The sequence below is a fragment of the Pogoniulus pusillus genome, chromosome 5 (genome assembly GCF_015220805.1).
Source record: "Pogoniulus pusillus isolate bPogPus1 chromosome 5, bPogPus1.pri, whole genome shotgun sequence".
NCBI classification, from domain to species: domain Eukaryota; kingdom Metazoa; phylum Chordata; class Aves; order Piciformes; family Lybiidae; genus Pogoniulus; species Pogoniulus pusillus.
The window spans coordinates 26841614-26860073 of NC_087268.1; the positions used below are offsets into that span (position 1 = coordinate 26841614).

The 18460-nt window shown below is 40.6% G+C and overlaps 1 protein-coding gene across 1 annotated transcript; it reads left to right on the forward strand.

Annotated features, from left to right (window-relative positions):
* On the forward strand, positions 1-17512 carry LOC135175688 (interleukin-1 receptor type 1-like). Its single transcript, XM_064144022.1, has 11 exons — positions 1-127; positions 1762-1831; positions 5857-5974; positions 6380-6566; positions 7374-7536; positions 10424-10489; positions 11564-11660; positions 13129-13277; positions 13590-13733; positions 15385-15546; positions 16039-17512. Exons 2-11 carry the CDS (start codon positions 1768-1770, stop codon positions 16425-16427), a joined length of 1539 nt encoding a protein of 512 aa, XP_064000092.1. The 5' UTR covers positions 1-127; positions 1762-1767; the 3' UTR covers positions 16428-17512.
* The last annotated feature ends 948 nt before the right edge of the window (positions 17513-18460 follow it).

The following is an 18460-nucleotide window of genomic DNA, read 5'->3' on the forward strand; positions in this document are numbered from 1 at the left end:
GTGGATGACTCGGTGTGTGGCACACTTCTGAGTCAGTTTAGTGAAGCAAGACATAGCAGCCGGAAGTGTCATCTTTGGCTATTGTTGAAACTGGTGATCATCTAAAGATCCTTCACAACAGGATGGGGTACTCTGCTCATACTTTACTTTAAATAACTTCTCCATCCACAGTGCTGCAAAAACTGGCATATGTTGAACTGAAAGAAAGAAGGGAGGTGAAGTTTAAGAACAACTTGGTAGAGGCATGCAAATGATAGATCCTTCTCCAAACACGTTTTAGGGATAAGAAACATACCACAGAATCCTGAGAGTCAATAGATTGTTCAGGTGTAAAACCCCTATGAGATGGACTATGGGAAGATACAAATATAGCAAGAGAAAAACAAAAATTATTTTTTGCATTTGTGTTTATCTTGATAGAGCATGAATTTCAGTGCCAAGTATTTCTTATGACTTGTCTTCCATGGAAGGCTCTGTCTCACATGGAAAAGCCAATAAAAAAAGCAGTTAAAGATCAAAATGATCCACAACAAAGTGCCACAACTGGCTGATACTCATGTATTGTTTTGTTGTAAATGTCTCATTTGAGACCAGAAGACCAGAAAGTGATGAATGATTGTGCTATTCTTCTCAAGAAATCAAAAGAAAGCCCAGAAGTAGAGACCAGTGAGCCTGCTACCTGCAGCAGGCAGCTGGGTAGAAACCGCTTTAAAAAAATTGGTGCCAGTGAAAGATAAATTATGTGGGAAGAGAGTCGACAGTGACTTCTGTACAGAGAAGTCACAGCTCTCAGATACACAAAGTGTGCTAGAACTGTACACATGTATGTGAGCACGCTGGATACAGGAGGCACAACTGGATCTGCCTTAATTTCCAAAAGGCATTCAGCAGATGCTGTTGATGAAGCCAGACTGCCGTAATGTATTTATTCTCACAAGTGTAAGTAAATAGGTAAAAGATAAATGCTCAGTTTTTTGGTGAAGGGAGATCACTACTGGAATCCCATACTCTCTTCTACCTGGTGTGAGTGTGTGTACTACACACACACACATACAGAGGGAAGCTGTTCTAGTGGCAGAATTTGCCAATAATGTAAAGTTATTCAGGCTAGAACACAGAGATGTTAATTGTAAAGACTGGCTGCCTAGGCTTGCCTGATTTTTAACACTCGATGATGAGGTCTTGGGTTTTTACTGCATAGATTCATGGAAATGTCAGGTCAGAAGTACTCAACAAATAGATTGTTAGAAAATAGAGGATTATTGAGATAAAAAAGAAAAGAAATGTTTTAGTTCATGAATCTGTAGAACGCCTGGTTTTTGATGATTATATGTAAGTTCTGTTCTTCTGTCCCCACCTCAGACAGGCTTTAGTAAGGCTTGAGATAGTACAGAACAGAGTGGCAACGGTGGTCAGAAATATGAAATCAGATTCCATCTAGGGTATGGTTAGAGTCACTAAGACTGTAGCTTGGGAAAGCAGGAACTAGGAAGGAGTGTGCTAGAGATGTAAGAAAATCCAGGTGCTTGACACACCAAGTAAGAAATGTTCACTCATATATATTTTATTTTTTAGATTCTTTTGGTATAGTAACTAGGAGCTGTCATGTTAAACAGTGAACAGACTCAAAACAAGCTAAAGACAGTCCCTGTATTTCCTATGTTCTATACTAGCTGTCTAATTCCTATATTAACTGTAATGCAAATGATGACTTTAAATTCTGGAAACCACTAACTGAAAGTTTTCTTTTCACTTTTGCAGAGAAACATGACAAAGAAAATGTTGGTTTTGTGTAATATCATGACAACACTTCTGTTTTTAATTATTGTAGGTAAGTTCATTGGTGGCTATGAAAGGTCTTGTTCTGAAGTACTTTTTCCACACAAATAATACTAATTTTCTGTGAAAATGGTTGTAAAAGTCAAACTTACGTGCTTGCCAATGAGTTCTTTCAAACAGTCCTAAAAGCAGGAACCTGTACAACATAGGTTTGAGCATAAGTAAACATTTCTTTGCTGAAAGGGCTGTCAAGAACTGGGAAAGGCTGCCTAGAGAAGCAGTTGAATCATGGAGATATTTCATAGAATCAACCAGGGTGGAAGAGGCCTCCAAGATCATCCACTCCAACCTATCACCCAGCCCTATCCAGTCAACTAGACCATGGCACCAAGTGCCTCATCCAGTCTTTTCTTGAACACCTCCAGAATCGGCTACTCCACCACCTCCCTGGGCAGCCCATTCCAATGCCAATCACTCTCTCTGTGAAGAATTTCCTCCTAACATCCAGCCTATACTTCCCCTGGCACAACTTGAGACTGTGTCCCCTTGTTCTATTGCTGGTTGCCTGGCAGAAGAGGCCACCCCCTACCTGGCTACAACCTCCCTTCAGGTAGTTGCAGACAGTAATGAGGTCCCCCCTGAGCCTCCTCTTCTCCAGGCTAAACACCCCCAGCTCCCTCAGCCTCTCCTCATAGGGTTTGTGTTCCAGGCCCCTCACCAGCTTTGTTGCCCTTCTCTGGACATGTTCCAGCACCTCAACATCTCTCTTGAATTGAGTGGCACAGAACTGGACACAGTACCCAAGGTGTGGCCTGACCAGTGCTGAGTACAGGGGAAGAATAACCTCCCTCGTCCTACTGGCCACATTTTTGCTGATACAGGCCAAAGATGCATAGATTTAAAAGATGCATAGACATGGTGCCTAGGGTCATGGTTTGAGACATGCTGGAAGAATTTGTATTGTTCAGCCTGGAGAAGAGAAGGCTCCAGGGAGATGTTATAGCTGTGTTTCAATATCCGAGGGGGAGTAACAGGAAGGCTGGAGAAGGACTGTTTAGAAGGGCTTTGTAAAGACAAAAGTTTATTGCAACAAAAGTAGTAAAATATTGGATCAAGTTGCACAGGGACGTGGTTGAATCCCCATCTCTGGAGACGTTCAAGGTCACCCTTGATCTGGACCTGTGCAGCCTGATCCAGTTGGCGGTATCTGTGCTCACTGCAGGGGGTTTGGGCAAAATGACCTTTGAGGGTCCTTTCCAATCCATTGCAATCTGTGAGTCTGTGGTTTAGCAGTGGGCTTGGTAATGTTAGGTTAATGGTTGGACTTGATTATCGTATAGATCTTTTCCAGCCTAAATAATTCTGTGATTTTATGTAAGTTAGGTACTAATTTATCGCAGAAGCATTTAGTTCAGAAGGGAACTCTTGGGATCATCTAATCCAGTCTCCCTAATCTCATTTGCTACTGCTGGTTTTGGCTTTCAACTGTTAACTAACAATCCAGTTCATGTTTAAAATGTTCAGTGGCTCATATGAGTTTCTGTCCTAGTCTTGTCTTTCCACCTGGAATCTTGCAGAAGTGCCATACTGTTAAAAAAAAACAAAAAAACTCATTTCTATTCCTTGAGTTTCTAGCAAGAGAAAAAGAAAATTTGCTTGAATTTCTAGCAAGCTATTTGGTTGTAAATGGCTTGGGTTTGGTTTGGTTTAAGTACATTGCATAATCTGGTTTTTGGCTGAGTAAATAACCATAAAAAGATGATTATTTGGCTGCTATCTGCCTAATAACAGTTCTGTTGTTTGATTAACTATGTGTGTACCTTATATTTTTTTTCCTGCTCTGTGGAAATAATGCACTGGGGAAATGGGTTTTAGAGAAAATGAGACAAGAAATGAGTGTGGGGGGAAAAAAAACCACAAAACCCAACTCTCCAAAAAAACCCAAACCAAAACAAACCAACAAAACCATAACAAAAGAAAGGAAAAAGGTTCTATCTTCTGTATTTAGCAGCAGATAAAGGGTTATCAGCTCCTATGACCATAGCGTTTTGTAAATATCAAAGTTGTTATGGGGCATTGTGCTAGTTTGAAGCAGGCTAGAATGTTTTGGTGAGAAGAACTAGATTACAGGCTGTGGAAAGAAAACAATAGTGATACCTACTTCACTCATAGAGTTACTGAGTTACTCTTGGCATCACTCTCACTTGGGCTGCTGGCTGAGCTGCATCTCTCTAACCTCTCCCTCCATTTAGGACTAATCCACTTTGTTTCCTAACTCTCTGGCCGAACCTCCATTCTTCATTGGGACTGGGGTAAAGTTGAGAGGGGTAGGGGGAAGGTGCAGGGGTGGTTGAGAGCCCCTCCTGGGGACTCAGGTTTCTGGGAGGGGAGTTGTGTTTCTGTGTTACCTTTTTACCTTGTATATTTCTGTATATAACTGTATATACTGTAAACATCTGCTTGTATATTGTGGTAGCTGTAAATACAAGCTTCTTTCATATTTCCAGAGCCAGCTGAGTCTAGTCTGGGTGATTTCTGAAGTGTGTGGGGGGAAGACCCAAACTATCACAGGCATTCAGTACAAATAGAGAGGCAATCCAATGTTTTGATAAGTAATTTGTAAAAGATGTATAGTGAGGTTGTGAGAACTGTGAGTGATGCAAAATTATCCCTTTCTGGTTAAGGGGTATTCACTATGAAGAGAACATCAGGTTATCAAATGGTTTACTGATAGTGTCAATAAAAAAAATCAAATGGTTGTGGAAGAGTATGGAAAGGTAACCTGTGTAGCAGAAACATGTACATTGTATGTGATATTAGCATGAGGTTAGATAATAGCCACTTGGGAAAAGTGCTACTTGGGCATCTCTGAGTGCCCTCTGGAGACATTAACTCTGTCATCCATGGTGGTCAGAAAAGCAGAATTATGGGAGAACTGTAAGGCAGAAAACTGAAAACTTCATTATGTTGCTCTGTGTCCTTGTGGGGTGAATGCATCAATTGAACTCTGCAATTCTGATTGTTCCATCTCAGAAAGACTGTATGATAAGTGGTAGAGAGAGGCTAGTGACAGTGTTGTCTGATACAGGATGGCTTCCGTATAAGAAGTCATTAAATGAATGAGGACTCCCAGGTAAAGGAAAGAGACAACTGAGGCAAGATGTGAAGGAGGTCTGTAAAATTGTAATTGCCATATACTAGGCAGATGAGGGAAAGTTTAGTTTGCTGTTTCTTGTAACGTGAAATATTTGATACCCAAAGAAATGGTAAAAGCTAGTAAATAGTTTTTCATGCAGAATATAAGAGGAAGGAAAGGGACCAGAAGTTAAATATTACTCTCCTCGTTATGCCCTACTCTCTTTTTCCATGCATTTGCCACTAATTGCTATTAGAGACAAAGTTTGGGGCTAGGCAGACACATGACTCTGTGCAGCTGCTCTAAGGAAACAATAATCTGACCATGGTATGTAGAGTTCTGCCTTTTTGTCCCACTGAGGGGGGAAAATAAGAAAAGTCCTGGTGTTGCTCTTTTGCCATATGAGTCTCCCTGTCTCAGGAGTAAAGAAAATGAGGTCATTGGTAAGTGATTGTGAAAATTCCTTTCTAAATGCTTGTAAAGTGATGGATGAATTGAAATTTCCATGACAAACAGTATTTTTGCAACAGCAACTTTAATTTCAGTGTCCTCTTAGGACATTTGAGTACTGAAAGCATAGTCTGTCTTGAAGATTTATTCTGACTACTGTTAAATAAAGTTAGCAGATAAAGACATTAAATGTGAAATTTGTCTGTGCATGTTTGTGTAAATGTGTGTGAAACAGGCTGGAGAAATACAAGTACTTTAGTAATTTGCTTCTGAACTAGAAAAATGAAAATGTTTGTCTGCTTCAGATTAAGAGATTCTATTTACTGTAGTTTGTCTTCAAAAAAACTTTATTTTAGTGGCATAATTGTACCTGCAGGTCTCTAAGTAGTATGCAAGACTGTAATCAAGTATGCAAATGTAATCAAGAAATTAGATCAGTATATCCTTTACAGCATTTGAACTTTTCTTTAATGTTTATCTCTTTTGTTTAGAGAAATGTGAAACCTATGATGTGATGTTGAGGCAAAGTCTTGTGCTGAATGGGCAGCCTCTGGCTATTAAATGTTCAGTGGAGAAGCGCTGGGAAAATGGAGACTACGACTTGACATGGTATAAAGTTGGTAACCAGACAGCTGTGCCTAGAGACAAACTTTCTAGAATTCATCAGCAGAAGAATGTAATTTGGTTTCTTCCTGCAATGTTAGAAGATTCTGGAGATTATGAATGTGTCATAAGGTGAAAGTTAAAAAAAAATACGTTGCTATAGAAGTAAATTGCAAAGGGAAAAACATTTATAGAGCAAGTAGAATTTGGAGTATGAGAGAAATAAATGAAGATGGGAGAGTGTGTTTGCAGAACTAAGTTGAAACTGGGGAAAATAAGTCTAGTTTTGTGTTCTTCATTTCTAGTAGGCAGAAGGAAGTGTGTTAGAGAAATTAAACTTCTCCAAAAAGGAATGCAATATATTTTTTGATTGAAAAATAGGTTAACTTAATTATGTTATATTAATTGCAGGAATTTGACAAGCTTCAGGAAAATGAGTACAAAAGTAATAGTTTTTGAGAGGACTGATGGTTTATGCTTAAATGAAAAATTTGCTGTACAGGAGATGATATTAACCTCATCATCTGCAAAGGTCGTGTGTCCACACTTGGATTATTTCAGGAATGAGAAGAATATCCATCCTGTTCAGTGGTACAAGGTGAGAATGCTGTGTTTTGTACTGTTACAACTCCATTAAATCAGTGATGTTTGTGAACTGTAAGAGGAAAAATAAGGGTCTGTTGTAAATGAGAGAAAATGCTTTTTAAATAAATTGGAAGATGATTAAGACTTCTTATCTTTTAAGTGTATACAGGTGTTTTGGTTAGTGACATAGAAATTCAGCTTAGATGTAGGAGAGATCAGCTTCTCTATGCATATACCCACCAGGCAGCATCTCCTTACCTTCTAGCAACATGATGCTGTGTATTTCTTCTGTGCAGAAGCAGACTTAGTGTGTCTTAATATGTCATTTGTTAGAGCTGATGTTGTGTGCTCAATGTTATTTAATTAATAAATGCCATTTCATGTTCTTCACACTTATTTAAAGACTTTCCTTTACAAGAATGTGGTGTCTTCTGCAGCATTCATGCCTCATGGCCATGCAGTCCATATGGTACAAAGAGTATTTAAACACTTAAAAAATAATTATTGAGTGATTCTTCATATATGAATACTTTTATGAATCTTGACACTTGTATTTCAATTTCTTATTGAAAATTTCTAATTTAGTTTCTAATATTGAAAATTGTTTTCTATAGGAAATATACTGGAGTATCTTTGAATTAAAAGAGCCAAAACAATGTTTTTTTTTGCTCTTTATCCCACTGTCCTCTTGATTCTTCAGCCACTGCAAAACATCCATCCTTATGCTGTATAGTGCATTGGAAGTTCAGACTGCATTAAAGAGACACAAACTGTGGAAAGAGAGTGGTATGAATTAACACACTTCTCTGCACATGTTTAGGAGTGTCAGCTGCTGGAAGGAAACAGGTTTGCCTTCTCAGGCAGTGATCTCATCATTTTCAATGTGACTGTACATGATGGAGGAAACTATACCTGTGAAACAACATACACCTACAGTGGAAAACAATACAACATTTCACGAGATGTCAGTCTGATTGTAGAAGGTAAGCAGGTAATTTCATTGTGTTTGTGTTCATAACGACTACTTCAAAATTTTGTCCCCAGTTTCTCAAGGTGAAAGCTGAAAGACCCAATTTGAGGATATACAGGCTTAGGGCTCCCTAGCTTTTACCTAAACCTATAAGGGAAAGAAATGCTGACTGCTGTTGCTGCTGTGTTGAAGATTCATTCTTCTGTTCAAACTCTCAGAGTGTCACAGAATCACAGCATGTCAGGGGCTGGAAGTGGCTTTGAAAGATCATTCAGTCCTCCCTCCCTGCCAGAGCAGGATCAGCTATACCAGAGGAATGCGTTCAGGCAGACTTTGAATATATCCAGAAAGGGAAACTCCAACCCCCCATGGCAGCCTGTTCCAGTGTCAAAGTCTTGATGCCCAGACCATCTGTCAAAGTCCCTAAACAGGTTCCCTGTAAGACTCAATAGACATAATTACTTTCTTCTGTAGCTGCACCCTCTGTACTGCCTATTTGGCTTCTCTCTTTTACATTGTCGTCTTGATGCAGTAACAGTGATCTAAACAAGTCCAAGTTACCACAGTATCTTGACTCTGTGTCTGCAGTATGTTTCCATCAAACTTTTATCTCTTCTGTGTTTGGTTTTAACCTCCTTAATACAAGAATTGCTGATCTCTGTTATTCTATGTCTAGCTCAGTGGAACCTAATTTTGGTTGAGGGGCTACTAGCACAACCAAAAAAAAGAGACCTATTGTAAAACTTGAAACCCCTTTGCTAACACAGCATTATGAGATAGGAGACACAGTCTCAAGTTGTGCTGGGGGAGGTGTAGGCTGGATGTTAGGAGGAAGTTCTTCACAGAGAGAGTGATTTGCCATTGGAATGGGCTGCCCAGGGAGGTGGTGGAGTTGCTGTCCCTGCAGGTGTTCAAAGAAAGCCTGGATAAGGCACTTGGTGCCATGGTCTAGATGATTGGACAGGGCTGGGTGGCAGATTGGACTGGATGCAGGCATCCTGGCCTGCATCAGGAGTGGTGTGGTCAGCAGGAGCAGGGAGGTCATTCTGCCCCTGGACTCTGCACTGGTTAGACCACACCTTGAGTACTGTGTTCAGTTCTGGGCCCCCCAGTTTAGGAGGGACATTGAGATGCTTGAGCGTGTCCAGAGAAGGGCGATGAGGCTGGTGAGAGGCCTTGAGCACAAGCCCTAGGAGGAGAGGCTGAGGGAGCTGGGATTGTTTAGCCTGGAGAAAAGGAGACTCGGGGTGACCTTATTGCTGTCTACAACTACCTGAGGGGTGGTTGTGGCCAGGAGGAGGTTGCTCTCTTCTCTCAGGTGGCCAGCACCAGAACAAGAGGACACAGCCTCAGGCTGTGCCAGGGGAGATTTAGGCTTGAGGTGAGGAGAAAGTTCTTCCCTGAGAGAGTCATTGGACACTGGAATGGGCTGCCCGGGGAGGTGGTGGAGTCGTCGTCCCTGGGGCAGTTCAAGGCAAGGTTGGACGTGGCACTTGGTGCCATGGTCTAGCCTTGAGCTCTGTGGTAAAGGGTTGGACTTGATGATCTATGAGGTCTCTTCCAACCCTGGTGATACTGTGATACTGTGTGATCTTGGAGGTCTCTTCCAACCTGGTTGATTTTATGATACTGGATCACTGAAAAAGCTGTCCTGTATTGAGGTATGAAATACCAGTAATGCCTTTATGTTCCAGGTGATGAAAGACATTTTCAGCTTTACTAATAGATTACATTATAATGTAATGGTGTTTTTTTGTGCTTGCCTGTTTTGCCTGTGTGTGCATGTATAACTCTCTCTGTTGATTTAATGTCATATGTATATGACATGGATAAGCTAAATATGATAAACATGAGGTCAGATCAGGTGAAATTGATCTCAAAATCTGTCTCTAGAACTTCTCTCTGTAAATTCAGCTCCTGCTGCTCAGCAGAAGCAAAATCTATCACTTGTTTGCTGTAGAAGACTGAGGGCAGCTTAGTTGTTTGTAAGCACTGCACCTGAGTAGGCTTTACAAAGTGGGTTATTTGGAGTCCAAACAGTAGTGCAGACCTGGTTTCCAGAAGAGGAAGGGAAGGATATATCTGAGACAATCCTATGTGCTTCACTAAGGGGCTCAAGTGAGATGCTTTATGATTTATTTCTGCTAATATGTGCTCTTGGAGAATCATAGAATCAGTCAGGGTTGGAAGGGACCACAAGGATCATCTAGCTCCAACCCCCCTGCCATGGGCAGCTTCCTTAAACTTTCATTTTTGTGATAGGACACTTTAGAACATTTCCTACACCTACCTCAGACAGGTGGAAATGGTGTGTGCATTAACTGATAGACATCCAAGTTGGGATTCATTTAGCTCTACTGAGACATTTCTAGTCCAGATGTCTAGATCTCTCTCTTTCCCTTTGAAGCTTTCTGTGAGTCATGTCTAGTCCTAATGTGAAAGGGGCCACTGATATTTTGCTTCCTTGTGCTGTGGGAAGAATTGTAAGGCCTTTTCCTAGAGTACAGAAATTATATTTTCCCTGCATAATAGGAAGAGTCTGAAATAGATTAATTGTACTCTGAAAGTATTAGGCTCCAGTTTGTATGTGTGGGCTGCTTGGTGGCAGGTTGTCCAGACTGGAGAGGAATAATACTCTAGATATTTACCCATGTCCTTCTCAGCACCTGTGCATGCAGTATTAAAGGGTTTTTATGCCACGGGACAGCCAGTCCACAACAAGTGTGTGGAAATTTGCGGTGCTACATGTCTGAGATATGACACTTTCAGTGTACTTTATAAAGTTTCTGACAGTTTTGCCCATAGTACAGGTGTTTTTAGGTTGTGCTTGGGTTACAGAGCATAGAACAGACTGCATCCTCCTCATGTTTTCTGAAAAGCACTTTCTTTCTTTTGAGTAGTGAGCCCACCAAAAAAGCCACCAGAAATATCTTATCCGAGAAACAACTCCATTGAAGTGGAACTTGGTGAGTAGTTTTCTTCATAAGAAAAGATGATTTTGTATCCTAGCGAAAATTTATATTTGCAGAGTGACATAGTCTATATTTTCTGGGGTTTGATTTTGGGAGTTTTTGGTTGGTTTTTTGTTTTTTTTTTCATGCTGATCTTCTGAAGGATTGTTTGGGGATGAGAGAGAGAAAGAGGCAAGACAAGTTGTTTACAAACTCCTAGGGAAATCTCTAAGGTGTGAAGAAGATTGTAGGGAACCCAAGTACTTCTCTGTCACACACATTGCTTTCCATTCTGAAGAGATTTTCACTCTGAAAGAGATTCTAAGAAGAGATCCATCTTTGAATCTGCAGGGAAAGTGATGCTCCAGACAGAAATGTCTTCCATGCTACCAGTCTCTTTCTGAACCTGCAGATCACTGTGTACGTGGACCTTCTGTTACTGTTGTTTTTCTGAAAGGATGTAGGACCATCCTTGGCCGGTCTGCGTAGGAGTCTGTGAGCAGAGCTGTATAGACTTTGTGATGATTTGGGTGTTCCCCGCCCCCCCACACTTTAGAAGTCACCCAGACTAGACTCAGCCGGCTCTGGGAATATGAATGAAGCTATTTATTTACAGCTAGCACAATATACAGGCAGATATTTACAGTATGTACAGTTATAGACAGAAATATACAAGGTAAAAGGTAATACAGAAACACAACTCCCCTCCCAGAAACCTGAGTCCCCAGGAGGAACTCTCAACCACCCCTGCACCTTCGCCCCCTGCCCCTCTCAACCTTACCCCAGTCCTAAAGAAGAATAGAGGTTCAGCCGAGAGGTTAAGAAGCAAAGGTGAGTGGAAGTTGAGGTTAGGAAGATGCAGCTCAGTCAGAAGCCCAGCCAGAAAGTGAAGACAAAATGGCGAGAGTGTTATCTAACGTTTTTGTTTCTTCTTCAGCAAGACTCTGAGGGAAGCAGACATCACCATTGTTTTCCTTTCACAGCCTATGATCTAGTTCTTTGCACCAAAACATTCTAGCTAGCTTCAAACTAGCACAGACTTTAATGATATTATGGAAATTAACTTTTCTCTTTAATGCAATTTTATAGGCTCACAGGTTACAATAGATTGCAATACAACAGGGGCTGATGTGTATGATGTGTTTTGGACAGGCAACGGCGAGCATATTTTTGCAGATCCTTACGAGTAAGTATGCTTTCAGATTAGAATCGAAGTGAAACTTTGACATTAAAATATTTAGCAACATTTTTCACTTGCTTAAGTAGCTTTCTTTTTAAAAACTGTTAATGCTTGCCTCGTATTCACTTTCTGCTTTGAAGCTGAAACTTTGAACATAGTAGGTGCATAAGCACATGGACTTCACATGTGATTGTGCTCTTTTTTGTCATTGTAAAACAATCTATCTTAATTTCTAGCCTTGGGAAAAGGGGTTTTGTAGACTTACAACCTCACAATTGTGATACAGGTTCTATTAAGCATGAGCAGGCTTTGGCCTGGTAGAGAGACCTCTTTTGGTTGCATCAAGCATGTCCAGGAAGAAGTTCTTTACAGTGAGGGTGGTGAAACACTGGAACAGGTTGCCCAGGGAGGTTGTGGATGCTCCTCCCCTGGAAGTGTTCAAGTTCAGGTTAGATGAGGCCTTGAGTGGCCTGTTCTAGTGGGAGGTGTCCCTGCCTATGGTGGGGTTGGAACTGGGTGATTATTGAGATCTCTTCCAATGTAAACTATTCTATGATTCTTTGATATTCCTGCTAGCCATACTAGTCCTGAATGCTCTTTGCCTTCTTGGCCATGCTCAGACCATAACACTTTTGGCCTTTTTGGCCGCCTGAGCGCACTGCTTGCTCATTTTCTGTTGCCTGTTGGCCAGAACCCTGAGGTCTTTCTCTGCTGGGCAACTCCAGCCCCTCTTCACCAAGCCTGTAGTGCTGCATAGGGTTATTTTGTCCCAAGTAAAGAACCCAGAACTTGGTGTTGTTAAACCTCATGTGATGGACCTCAGCCTATTCAGATTTCTCTGCAGAGCAGATCAGCAGTCCCAACTGATTTAGTGTCATCTGTGAATTTACTGAGGGTGTACTCAATCCCCCCCATCCAAATCATCTATAAAGGTATTAAAAAGAGCTTGCCCTGATGCTGAGCCCTGGTGAATATCACTAGTGACTTGACTGCCAACTGGATTTAACTCCAGCTGATGTCTGCTGCAGGTTACCACATGTGATGTCCTCCCTGTCCCAGAGTTGCTTACTACAAGATGACACCGTTGCACCGGGGCCTCTTTCTGTGTCATGTTCCACTGTGTGTTTTCTCTCTCCACCTATGCTTAGAGGGGCTGGGAAGCCTGTAATAGGGGTTTCCTTAGATTTGTAATGTATATTTTTGTACTTAAGTCTATACAAAAAGTTATGTCTCTAGCTGTGCCTCCCCAAAGGAATAAGATAATGGCTTGATGTTTTCCACGTCTTATCTAAATATCACAAAGGGACCAGAATGTTGCTTGATTTTCCTTCATATAAATTATTTGTTCATCTGTTCTGAAGGGTGGTTGACTTATGCAGATAGAAGCAACCATTGACATGTTGCAGCTGAAGGTGATGAAGCCATCCAGGGAGGGCTGTGGTTTTATGGCTCTATTTGTTACCTTTGTGGATAGGGAGAAAAGTTCTTACGATGGACGCCCTATGCTTTCTGTGAAGCTAATAATTTCAGAAGTGAATAGTGAAGATTTGGAACAACCATTTGTCTGCCAAGCTTCAAATACCTTTGGGCAGGTTGCATCTTACATTATATTAAAACACAGAGGTAAGAAATACCGTTGTTTTTCAGACCTGTGTCTGACTTGACTTCCCCTAAAGTGATTTTGATAGCAAATGCCCATATATCATGTTGATAGAAGACAGATGGTTTACATTTTGCAATGTGTATGCATGTACCTGTTCATAGGGGAGTCTAATAGTGCATTTACAGTTTTTAAGAGAATAGGTAGATGGAAGTGAAAAATGTGATACTCAAAATTTGTATTGCACATGTGTGAAAGATCAGGTCTGGACAAACTCAACACCCAAAAAACATTCTTCTTCTTCTTCTTTTTTTTTTTTTTTTTTTTTTGTGCAGTTCCTGATATACATAGAGTGCTGACTGGAGTTCTTGTCTCTTTGCTAATTTTAATATTTATTACTTTAATAATCTACAAGATTTTCAAGATTGACTTGGTGCTTTGGTACCGTAATTCTGTATGTGCCTTTGAAAGTAAGGAAGGTATGTGACCGTGACCAGGTATATCAGTGTAACTAGCTTAGTGATGGGGTTTATTTAGTTATTTATTCTCCCCCAGTTACCATTACTTCTAAGCAATAATGTGATCACTTAGTAGAATATGTGTGGAATTTTCTTCAGGTCTGCATCATCCCCTTCTTTCTCTTCTGTATTGTGCCCTGTATGCTCTGCATCATGGTCTCTTGCGACGTGGCTGCCTTCTTTCCTGTTTTCTTCTTTGAGAGAGGAAAAGGTGGGCTTGGGGAGGAGATAGTGGATTTGAGGAGGAAGTGGTGGGATTGGGGAGAGGGCTTGTGGTTGGGCATGAGTGGGAATGGGGAAAGGATTTTGGGATTCGGGGAGACCATGGGAACGACACAGAGGAGGAAGCTGGGGATGAAACAGAAGAGCACAATGCACAAGGGTGGCGTTGGAAAGAAGAAGTGTGAGAGACATGGGGTGGGGAGGGGCTGGATATTTTTCAAGTGTATTGGTAAAATAGTTGAGGTAATGAACAGTGCATCATATTGAAGGCAGACATGGTGAGAACCACAGATTATCCCCAAATTATCATCTTGCTTCTTGCTTTTCTGTAGTTTCTTTACACACAGATTTATGGTCACTCTGATGATCATCAATAGGTGTCAGCAGAGCTACATCCTGTAAACTGTTTAAAGATGTGCTTTAAATAGCTACGTTGAGAATCAGACTCACATTTTCTTGGAGGTTAATTTAGTTGTTTTTCTTCTTTTGTTTTTTAACTTTGCATGTCAAAGAGAAAAAAACACTAATAGTTTTTAATTCTGTGATTCTTCTATGTTTTGATTGCTGTGGTGTAGGCAAATACATTGGCCGGGTGTGAAAAAATTCAGTTAAGTGCAACATTGTAGGTGTTTTGCTTGTCAGTGCTTAGAATTACACTGTCCGAAGTTCCTCACAGTTTGGAAGTAAATCAATTACATGCATTGAGGCAGTTAACGTTTACTTATGGCTGTTCTAAATTGTTTTCACAGGAAACTAATTTTAACTTCTGCTTAGAAGTTCAGTTTTCCCTAAACACTTCAATAGACTTCTAACAGCAACAAAAAAAACCCCAATAAACCCCCCCAACCAAACTAAGAAACCCCAAGCCCAAACAAACAACAACAAAAAAGTAATCAATGAAACTGTTTTGTAGCTTGAGTTAAATCTGATTTTGGCTTGTTTGCTTCATTTGTGTTTATTATACAATTTTATCTCTTAGAACCACAGCTGCCTTCTACTTGCCTTTCCCTCACAGAACTATTACAAGAAAGAATTGCCATTTTTCTCTTTCCCTGGTGGTTAGTCAGAAGTGGAGTTAAGTTTGTTTCAGGACAAGTGGTGGAGAGACCCCTGTAAAAGGACACTTTATTAATGTTCTGGCAACTCTAGGACTGGGGGCTCCTTCCTGCAGGTCCCAGTAACTGCATCCACCTTTTTTGTTCTTTATGGCTGATATAATTAGTTTAATTTGCTGAGAATTTTTGTACTTTGACATTGTTCTCTCAGATGGGTGAATCAAACCCCCTCCCACCCCCACTTATTATTTGTAAACAATCCAAGCTGAAACCTTGCAATAAAGGCATGTTGCTGGTTTGTTTTTTTTAATAGAAACATTTGTGTTTTTTTTCAGATGGGAAAATCTATGATGCCTTTGTTCTGTACACAAAAAGCCATGGAGGCAGAAGCTTCTGTCGTCTGGAAACCTTTGTTCATAGAATACTCCCTGATGTTTTAGAACAAAAATGTGGGTATCATCTCTTTATATTAGGAAGGGATGATTTACCAGGAGAAGGTATGTTTTAATTAGAGTTAGTAGGTTGTCTTTTGATATATTTTTCTTGGGTTAGGGGATAATATAATACATTTTTAAGAAGCCTATTTTTGGAAAACAAAGTCAATTTGTTTATTTTAATGGACCTTTTTTTTCCATTAGTCCAATGGACAGTTTTTAATTTTTTTTTGTCTCATTTCTTTTATACCAAAAATTCTGTTCTGATGTTATGAGGATCTGCATTTTCTTTTTAGTGATGAACAAATGAGGATTCAGCAGCATTAATAATACCATTAAGGTTTTTTGAATGGTACCTGCTCTTGGGGGGGTGAAGAAAATGACTTGTATCAGTAGTTTCACGTAGTGGATTGTGAATGGCAGTATGGAGATCTTTATTCTACCAGTCCTCTGAGCTAGCCATTGCTCCATTTATATGCAAGTTTAAAATTAGGAAATATTTTGAATCAGTTTTAAAATTATGCACACTTTGATTTTCTTCTCCATTACTTTCAGCGGTGGTCAGTGTTGCTGATGAAACCCTTAAGCAAAGCAGAAGAGTGATGATTATTTTGGAATCAGAAACATCTCGTTGCCTGTTAGAAGACACCTCTGAACAACAACTAGCCATGTATAATGCTCTCATCTGTGATGGGATTCAAGTGATTCTTATAGAAATGGATGAAATACAAGATGATACAGGTCTGCCAGAATCAATCAGATACATTAAGCAAAAACATGGAGCTATCAAATGGAAAGGGGACTTCTCAGAGAGATCCTGTTCAGCAAATACAAGGTTCTGGAAAAATGTGCGCTATCAAATGCCATCTAGGAAAAAAGTATCTTATTCTGGAGTCTGCCTGTTACCTGTAACTTCGAACAATTCTGCACCAAAGGGAAGTTAAGAGACACTGACTAAAATAACACTGAGGAGGTAATTCTGAAATGTGGGGGGTTTGCACAAATTCTTTATATTACAAGAAGTGTAACTCATATTCGAGGAGTGAAAACTACACATCCCTTCCCCGTATCACACACTACAAGAAAAACTCAGTGCAACTTTAATATCTTCTGGATTTTGAATAGTAGTGCAATTTGCTGTGTTAAGTCTCAACACAGGTAAGAGAAGGAAACATGACAGCTGGTGGTAGACTACATTTATGTGGACCACAACCAGTTAATGATGTGATGAAGCTTCTTGAAGGGGTTGGGGAAATATGTGACATAGCAGGTGCATTTAAAAATCTTCACAACACTAAATGTGTTTCAGCTGAACAGTTGCTACTAAAAGTGTTCATAGAATGGGCACATGGAGTGGAATCCATGGTGCTTTATACACATGTTGAATGATTTTGTGATATCTGGTCTATGGGATGTTTCTAAACTGAGTCTTTTGAAATGGTTAGGAAACCCAAAATATTTCAGATTATTTTCAGAAGCTTTCAGCTTTCTAAACTGTGCTGCTACTTTGGAAGACAGATGTTCTCATTCTGTGTCTCAGCTAGAAGTATCAAGCATACAAGTTCACTGAGAATTTATCAAATAACTGTGCTTGGACTGGATATCCTGAAGAGAGCAGAAAACGGCCAGTTCTGAAACATGACCAAATGTTAATAGCAAAAAACAATATATTGTCTACTTGTGAACAAAAAAAAATTTACAGACTCAACCTGATTTGGAGCTAAATTCATTGTTCTGTGTGAGTCACTATGAGAAAATTACATGCTGTTTCCTTCTCAGGGTGGTCTGAAGTGGCAAGAGATTTTCTGTTTCAGCCTGGAAGAGCACCATCTGAATGCAAATGTGAATTCTGCATGCCTTTTGGGAAGTTTGGTTTTACGTTACCTTTATTAATAGAATAATATCTGCCACTAAACTCCTTTCAGCTGGTTCTCAGCAGTGTGCATGTTGTATAGTATGCTTTTCACCGTGAGAGAAAGCAACGTCCAGGACTGGAACATATGTTTAAAGTAAAAGCTTTTCAGTAGCATTTCATGGTACTTTTTTTCTTTCAGGAAATCTAGTAAAAATTCCTTATGAGCAGGGTCTCATTCTCCTGGCTATGGAGTTCACAGCTGTGTAGTTTTCTATTGCCTCCTTTGACTATAGACTTTTGAAATGTCACCATGAAAACTCAGAACTGTGTGTGCTTGCAGCTCAGAAGGCAAATCATATCCTGGGTAAATTGTCTAGGGTTCTAATTTAAATTCCCCGAGACTCTAATAAATTTGATAGAACCAATAACAATTTGTAGAGTGCCCTCCCCTCTTCCCCCTCCTTTTCCAAAGAGAGGGATTAGATACAGGGAGAGAGAGAGGTAAGCACAGCCGAATAAATCAATCTCACTCAATTTGGAAGTTCAAAGGAAAAGTTTAACAATAGCTTAGAAGAGGTATCTGAGGTAGGGAAGTTTACAAAGGACAGGGAAGGGAAAATAGCAAAATACACAAGGTATAACTACAACCCGAGTTGTGTGATGGTGGCTTTGTCTGCCTCGTGTCTGCCATGTGGAGTGCTGGTATGCAGGCAGAGCTGTGCAGAGTGACGTGCGGCAGGGAAAGAGATAAACCCGCAGCCCCCTGCTTTTATGGGACAGGAAGGGGGAGTGGGCTAACCATCACCTGGTGGTGTTCAGACCCACCCCTGGGGAGGGGTCAAGACCACTAGGGTCAGGTTCAGGGTTACTCCACCTGGAGTGTTAACCCTGTACATTGGGGTGCATCAAAAGCAGCATTGCCAGCAGATCCAGAGAGGATTCTGACACTGGAGTACCTGGAGTACTGTGTCCATCTCTGGAGCCGTCAGTAGAGGAGGGATGTGGACCTGAGGGTCAAAAGTAGGGCCTCAAAAATGATCAGGGAGTTGGAGCAACTCTGCTGCAATGAGAGGCTGAGGGAGCTGGGGTTGTTCAGCCTGGAGAAGGTTCCGGGGAGACCTA

Bases quoted from the DNA above. Each gene is read 5' to 3' on its own strand.
- LOC135175688 (XM_064144022.1), top strand. From the start codon at position 1,768: ATGACAAAGAAAATGTTGGTTTTGTGTAATATCATGACAACACTTCTG. The intron at 11,661-13,128 runs GTAAGTATGCTT...CTTTGTGGATAG, and splicing joins ATTTTTGCAGATCCTTACGA to GGAGAAAAGTTCTTACGATG. The intron at 13,734-15,384 runs GTATGTGACCGT...GTTTTTTTTCAG, and splicing joins TGCCTTTGAAAGTAAGGAAG to ATGGGAAAATCTATGATGCC.